Raw genomic sequence first — 7,720 nt, 5'->3', positions numbered from 1 at the left:
AGGTTCCGCCGTCGCCTCCCTTCCGGGAGTTTGCTGGGGATCCCTCCTCATTCCATTGGGATGGCGGCGGCGGCGGCGGCGGCGGCGGCGGACGTTGGGGAGTTCGTCTCTCGGCAGCTGGAGCTGCTCAAGGAGGAGAGGGAGGCGGAGATCTCCGAAGCCAGGTACAGCAGCAAGGGGCGGCTGGAGGGAGGCCACTGCTGTGAAGTCCAAGGCTCTCTCATGGCAGGCGCCCACAGTTGTTGTTTTTTGTGGACTGAAGAAGGGCAGGATGTCATGGATATTGTTAAACAATAAATAAAAGAGTAAAATGATAACCCCCTGCAAAGGAGGGCAAGGCATTCAAGCAGAGTGGCCAAATAAAAGCCAGATAAACAAATAAACGCACACACCCCACTAACATAAATGTGAAGCCATGCTTCTTTAGTCATGACCAGAATGGAAGGCGTCGTTTTGGAATTCCTCCTGGACAGAAGGCAGAAATGTAGGACATGTCCTAGAAAAGGGGAGGGGGAGTCTGGTCACCCTGCACACTTATAGACATCAAGCCCTTAAATGGTTGTTTAAACACACCGGTCACCATAGTTTTTGTGGGATTTTTTGGGCTCTGAGGCCATGTTCTAGAAAAGTTTCTTCCTGATGTTTCACCAGCAGCTGTGGCTGGCATCTTCAGAGAACGCTGGCATGGAAGTGGGTGGGGTATATATACTGTTGGTTGACAGGAAGCAGTTTACATGTTAATCTGTGTACGTATTGTTCTGTTACTTAATGACAAGGCCCCAGGGGGTCTAATGAATGATCCATTGTCTGCTGGGAAATGTCTCTCATCCTGGCTGGTTTTCATTTGCATGGGCTGGGTCTTGATTTTGGTGTTTTTCAGGACTGGTAGCCAAACTTTGTTTACTTTAAGAGTTTCTACTTTCCTGATGAAGTTGTTCAGGTGTTTGTGGATGTCAATGCCTTCCCTGTGCTTTCTGACCTAATAGTTGTTGGCGTGGTCCAGAATTTCAGTGTTTTAAAACAGCATTTTTTGCAGTGTCTTTCATGTCCCTTAATTCATGTTTGAACACTGTGTTTGGTGGTTCCTATGCAGACCTGTCCGCTTGTCTATTCTGGACCATGCCAACAACTTAGCAGGTCACAGGAATGCCACTGAAATCCACAAACAACTTCAACAGGAAAGACGAAACTCTTAAAGTAAACAAAGGGCCCAAACAGACAGGCCAAAATAAAGCTGCTTCGGGTCACTTTGGAGGCATTCTGTTTAAATGACACACATATCTTAAGAGGCCAGAAGCTGTGCCAAAGTTGCACTTCAATCCTTAGGACTGGAGCATGGCTTTGGCATGGCTTCCAGCCTCTTAGGACGCATGCAACGTTTAAACAGCATACCTCCAAAGTGATCTGAAGCAGCTTTATTTTGTCCTGTCTGTATGGGCTCTACGCCTTAAGGGTCTATAAGTGTGCAGGGTGACCAGACTTTCCCTCCTTTTCTAAGACATGTCCTACATTTCTGCCTTCTGTCCATGAGGTATTCCAAAATGCCTTCCATTTTGGGCATGACTAAAAAGCTTGGCTTTACATTTATGTGAGTGTTTTTGGCTTTTATTTGGTCATTTTTCTCGAATGCTCTACATTTTGCGGTGCCTTGGCCTCCTTTGCAGGGGTTATTATTTATTATTTATGGTATTTATACCTCACCTTTTAGCCCTAAAGGCTATCAGAGCGACTTACAATTATTATTATTTTTAATTACATGGTTCCCTGCCCTCAGGCTTACAATCTAAAAAGACACAACACAGAAGCAGAAGGGAATAGTGGTTGAGAAGGAGATGCGGTCCAGCAGTTCTTCTCTCTGTTTTCTAATGGGAGGAGTTGGGAGCACATCTGGTCACTCTGTACTCATATGCCCATATATTCAGACAGAATATAGAGAGAAAGAAAATCACCTCTTTTGAGATGAATGATAATTACGCTTTGCTTAATTCTAGGACAAAGGTGTTATATTCATACCTCAAGTGATTATTATTATTCTTATGCTTTATTTATATAGCATGTAAATTTACACAGCGCTGTACATACAAACAATAAAATAGATAAAGTAAACCTGCCTATGCCGTACAATCTAAGAAATAATAGCATAATACATATAAATAATACATAACAATCCAAGAAAGGGTACAATAAAGTAAATCAGGCAACAAATTAAAAACATCAAATAACAAATAACAAAAACATCCATAGGCATCCTTTTCACATTATAATGTTTGGATGAGTTTAATTGCTAAATGACAGGTTACTAAAATGAGATATGAATGAAACGTTTGCCCAGAAATGCAATACTTTTCTCCTTTTTATAGCAAAATGATTAACCTAAGGATCAAGGCACAGCTCATTAGAAAAGACCATAATGCTGGAAAAGGTGGAGGGTAATAGAAAGAGAGGAAGACCACAGACCAGATGTATAGACTTTATTAAGGGGATCATGGTCCTGAATCTACAAGACCTGAGCAGAGCAGTGGAGGACAGGGGGGCTTGGAGATGCTTTATTTATTTAATTTATATTTATACATTTAACTGAAGATGGGAGGACTTATTTGCTGCCAATATTCTCTGGCTCCAGCTTTGAGAACCAAAATACCTTTCTGCACACAGTATAGTCAAAAGACATTGAGCTCAACTTGGCACAACCCTTTAGCTCAGTGCCAAGGCTTGCTATCCTCAGGGCTGGTCCTGTGTGGAGAAGCATACTTTCAATTGATCAAGCACTTTTCTAGAACTGGAGCTGCATAATGTAGATTGAGCATCTTCCGTATAGTGCAAGCATAAGCAGAACCTCACCTTGCAGAGTTTGGCCTGTTACAGACTGCCAAAATAAAGCTGCTTCGGATCTCTTTGGAGGTATGCTATTTAAATGATGCATGGGTCCTACGAGTCCGGAGGTCGCTCCAAAGCCACACTCCATTCCTAAGCACTGAAGTGCAGCTTTGGTGCAGCTTCCGGATTCTTAGGATGCATGCATCATTTAAACAGCATACCTCCAAAGAGACCCGAAGCAGCTTTATTTTGGCAGTCTGTAACAGGCCTTTATTTATTTATTTAAACTAGAGTTGAGGTTTGTTAGCTGGAGCCAGGTGCAAAATAATTCTTAAGGCAGGCATATGGAACAGGTTCCCCTGAGCACATGAATGGAATCAGAATTTATGACACATTCCAGAACCAAGCTTATAGATCTATTCCTGGTTTTCACCCTCGGGTGTTATTTTTCAAGTATCCAAATTTAGGAAGTATTTTAATTGCTACTGTTCTTAAATAAAACTGGGGATGAGAAAGCAAATGTGACAAACAGCAAATTATTCAGAATTCTTCCATAATTAAAATTCTGATATCACTTCTGTCACCCAGTTATATTGACCTTGACAGTTCGAGAATGAGGATTAGTAGCTACCATCTGTGATAAACTGTTCTTTTTTAAAAAATACTACGCAGGTATATCATAAGCCATAATGCTTGTCTGTGTCACAGAAGGAGCCACTAACATTTTTGGAGCAATTTGACATAATTTTTGGAGTATATATTAAGCAAAATGAATGCACTGTTTCCCTTTTGTAAATTTGAGTTAAATATGTCATTGAACTGTATTAATAATTATTTAGAGTATCTGATTAAAGATGGTTTTAATTGCCTAAAAATAGGGTGGAGGAAAAGCCTCAGAATAAAGACCCCCCCCCCCAAGTTCTTTGGCCTGCATCCAAAGAACTGTGTGCTCACTTCCACACACCCAAGAGGCTCTAGTCTTGTTTCTCAAACAGAAAGCAGAAGTAGATTATTAATTGAAAGAATTTTTTATTCCCTAGATTTCAGGGCCTAGAGAAGAAGAAAAAAGGTGGGGTTTTTTGTAAGGCACTGAAATCCATAAGAGTTAAAACATCACACTCATATTTATTACTTGTGGTTGAGGAAAACTTTCAAAGAAGTGTTTATTATCAAGCAAAATGGCTCTGAGATATATTTAAGATTTTGCAGCCAGTCAATGAATACTGGTATCTTAATGCTTACTGTTGCTGCTAAGTTTTTTTCCATTTGTGGTTACAAAGGGAAAGAAAATGTTGAACAGATGTGGTTAAATTTTAGGGAGCTAAACAAGTGGAAGTAGATCAGTCAGTACAGTGCTGTCAAACAAATGACTTTTGGACATGTGTAATAGCTACATCTTTTATTACAGCAATTATTTGTACCATCTGTGTGTACTGTAAAAGCTGTTCAGTAATGTCAACTTTACATTCTGTTTTCCTTAAAATTTCCAGTAATGTTCAGGGTTAAGGCCTGTCTAGTCCAGCATACCCCTGGACAACCTTACACCTTATAATGGTCTTTTGAGACCTGCTTTATATGGACAGAGAGCCAGCGTGGTGTAGTGGTTTGAGTTGTGGACTACAACTCTGGAGACCAGGGTTCGATTCCACACTTGGCCATGGAAACCCATTCGTGACCTTGCATATGTCACATACTTCCAGCCTCAGAAAACCCTGTGACAGGGTCACCTTAAGGTCTGCATAAGTTGTAAATGAGTTGAAGGCACACAAAGTTTTGTGTCAAGGGAGCCAATAGTCTTGTGTTTCTCGACATCTCAAAATGCATTATAAGGCGGTCAAGTAGCCAGACATGAAACTGAGGTTGTTTTGAAAGTGAAGTTCCCCTTTCTTAGAGACCATCTGTAATTACTGCATCTGAACAGACCCAAGTATTGTTTAGTATTATTGCCTGTATCTGGCAGTAGTTCTTTGCTGTCTAGTAGCATTGTACTAAAGGAGGGAGAAGGCCAAGCTTTTTTGTTCATACTGTTCATTTGTCCACTGTTCCATGGTCTCTTTCTCTGTGTACCTTTCTAGAGCATGGCAGGAAAGCATCTCCTTCAAAGAGCTTGAGCGCAAAGGAGTCTGCTTGCTGAAACTTGAAATAGTCAGTCAAAGAACTGGGTTGTATGGTCGTCTCCTTGTAACTTTACAACCTAGAAAATATGGCTCACAGTCAGAGCTACCCAGTAATGGCTTTGGACCTGGTAAGTAAACTTACGATAAAGCTGTCAGAATGGCTAAAACTAGCTGTAGAGACAAATATGCATATCACAAGTGCTTCCTGTATCAATACAGTGCTGCTTTCTTAGGACCTGTACGTACAGGGCAAAAAGCCCATATTCCCGCTGCCTCTGACTGCGTGTCTTACTGTACCGATGATGCAGGCTATTGTCCTCTCTGGATGCCAATTCAGCAACTCTGGACCAGTTCTGGCCCAAAGGTACCTTAGCCTAGGGCATACAGACCAACTGTTTGCCATGGGTTTGCTTGAAACTTTGTGATGACAGCTGGCATACTACACATCCTTGTGCACCCCTTACCTACTTCCATCATCATATCTGCTCAGAAGACCCCCTCTGTAGCCTGTGATTTCAGGTGGTGCCGCTTAGCTAGGCACCCTATTTCTGGCCTTACGGGTCATGACAGTGGTCTTCTGAGCAGACATGCCAACAGGTGCAGGGAGTCTGGTGGTAGCGGGTCCATGGCATGGTGACAGGAGAGCATGTGAACTAAAATTAGTCTGATTGCAGTTACCCAAAGGAAATCTCTCTGCCACTCACAAGTCATGGAATAGCCTCCTGGAAGAGACATGACATATCACCAGTCTTGATTGCTTTAAAAAGGCAATCAAGACAATCTCTTCTGACAGGCCTTTCCAGATTAACATTCCAGCAATTTCTTATTAATTTAATCAATTATTCAACAACTGCTTTATTGCCTCTGCCCTATTTTTAATAACTGTTTTAATAATTGTTTAATAATTTAATTGTATTTTATTGTGGATGGGAGGGTTTGGGAGAGTTTGAGATACAGTGATGATAAGTTATTATATTTTACTGATGCTTTTATAATCAGCTGCTTCGATCTGTTTGGAGAAGTGGGATAAAAATATTATTATTATTATTATTATTATTATTATTATTATTATTATTATTATTGCTTCTCTGGCCTAGGGACTGACCTGAGTGAGAATCTGGGGCAAGATAGCATGAGATAAATCCATTCTGCTTGTTTACGTAGGCCCTTAGAATTCTAGTGAAAGTGTAGCACTCACTGGTCTTGCATTATGATTAATCTAGGGTAAGAAGATTACAAATATTAAGTTGAATTTGCTGATAATTTTATGTAATTACAATATAGTTCTTATTAGTGAAACTCAGAAGTGAAAACAGTGATAGAATCTGGTTAGTTCTTTTGTTAACTTTTTTATTTTTTCAGTGTCAATTGATACAATAAACATAAGTTATACAAAATTATATCATTATACAATATACAATACAGTATAAAGTCTACATTACAAAGATATATCAATGTAATGTACTTCATTCTTTCTAAATAATGTTCAAAATTAGGTAATTACATATAGACTTTTTCTTGACACATTTTTAAAAAAACATTTTTGACCTTGCTAGTTGGAGTCATACATTTTTGACAGAAGACTCCACAGAAGGCTCAGTGTACCAGATTATGACAGCTACCAGTCAACAAGGAAAACACCTGGCTAGAGGTTTGATAACTGAAACAGGGATGAACTGTGTTCTCTTTTCTGAGGGGCTGGGTTTTATACCTTATTCTGGCCTCAGAATTATACAACAAGGAAATTGGCAACAATCATTTAATGGTCACAGTATAGTGAGTAATCAGATTTTCATATATGTATAAATAATGTAGGCTGGAATCCTATACCTTCTTACTTAGCCATAAGACCCATTTGAATTCTGTGATACTTAGCTCTGAGTAGACATTTATAGGATTTTTTGTTTACTTGCAAAACAATACATTATTGTACACTTCTTGTGAATAAAAGTGGTATATGACCAACAGGGGAACATATTATGTGATCAGGCAAAATAAAAAGTCAGTGGAAACAATACACTGAAGAACTAGATAAATGAGTCTGCATCCACATTGCAAAAATAATCCAGTTTGACCCCACTTTAAGTGCCACGGCTCAGTGCTGTGGAATTCTGGGAACTCTAGTTTGTTGTGGCATCAGAGCCACAACAAACTAGAGCTCCCAGCCTGAGATGAAATGATGACCAAAATACTTCAGGAAAGAAAATTTTGAAGATGAACCCACAGTTTTCAGAAGTGAAGAAGAAAAGCTCTCAAAGCACTTGGAAGAAATAAATCACAAGAAACAGATGACTTACCAGTAGAGTTTATTTCATACTATAGAGACATAATCCATTCAGATTCTAACAAAAATCGCCCTACAAATATAGAGAACAAAACAGTACTCACAGACTGGAAATGTTCAATATCCATTGCAATCCCCCCAGAAAGGAAAACCATGGGTTGTAGCAAGCATCAGACTATCGCATTGATACCCAAGATTTTGCATGAAAGGCTTTTACCATGAATGGAATGCAAAATGTGAGATGTTCCATTTGAGTTAAGAAAAGGAAGAAACACTAGAGAACATACTGCACACATACATTGGATAATGGAACACACCAAAGAATTTCATAAAAAATGAACCTGGACTTTATAGACTACAGCAAAGCCTTTGATATGGAAAATTATTATTATTATTATTATTATTATTATTATTATTATTATTATTATTATTATTATTATTATTATTATTATTATCCTTTATTTATAAAGCACTGTAAATTTACACAGCGCTGTACATACAA

General features: G+C 39.2%; 2 protein-coding genes across 2 annotated transcripts in view; one reads left to right on the top strand and one right to left on the bottom strand.

The window, feature by feature from the left end:
* Positions 1 to 7,720, bottom strand: part of LOC121926322 (sodium/hydrogen exchanger 10-like) — a 587,624-nt gene that overhangs the window by 535,721 nt on the left and 44,183 nt on the right. The gene's annotated exons all lie outside the window — the stretch shown is intronic.
* Positions 29 to 7,720, top strand: part of LOC121924395 (DNA-binding protein SMUBP-2-like) — a 10,822-nt gene continuing 3,130 nt past the window's right edge. Inside the window, exons 1-3 of the mRNA XM_042455846.1 lie at positions 29 to 164; positions 4,893 to 5,062; positions 5,168 to 5,298. Of these exons, the coding sequence (XP_042311780.1) occupies positions 61 to 164; positions 4,893 to 5,062; positions 5,168 to 5,298 (405 nt within the window). The 5' untranslated portion in view covers positions 29 to 60. The remainder of the gene's footprint in view (positions 165 to 4,892; positions 5,063 to 5,167; positions 5,299 to 7,720) is intronic.

This window comes from Sceloporus undulatus, chromosome 1 (assembly GCF_019175285.1).
Source record: "Sceloporus undulatus isolate JIND9_A2432 ecotype Alabama chromosome 1, SceUnd_v1.1, whole genome shotgun sequence".
Classification (NCBI taxonomy): domain Eukaryota; kingdom Metazoa; phylum Chordata; class Lepidosauria; order Squamata; family Phrynosomatidae; genus Sceloporus; species Sceloporus undulatus.
Note: the sequence above shows the minus strand (reverse complement) of the source record. Positions and strands in the feature narration are given on the sequence as shown.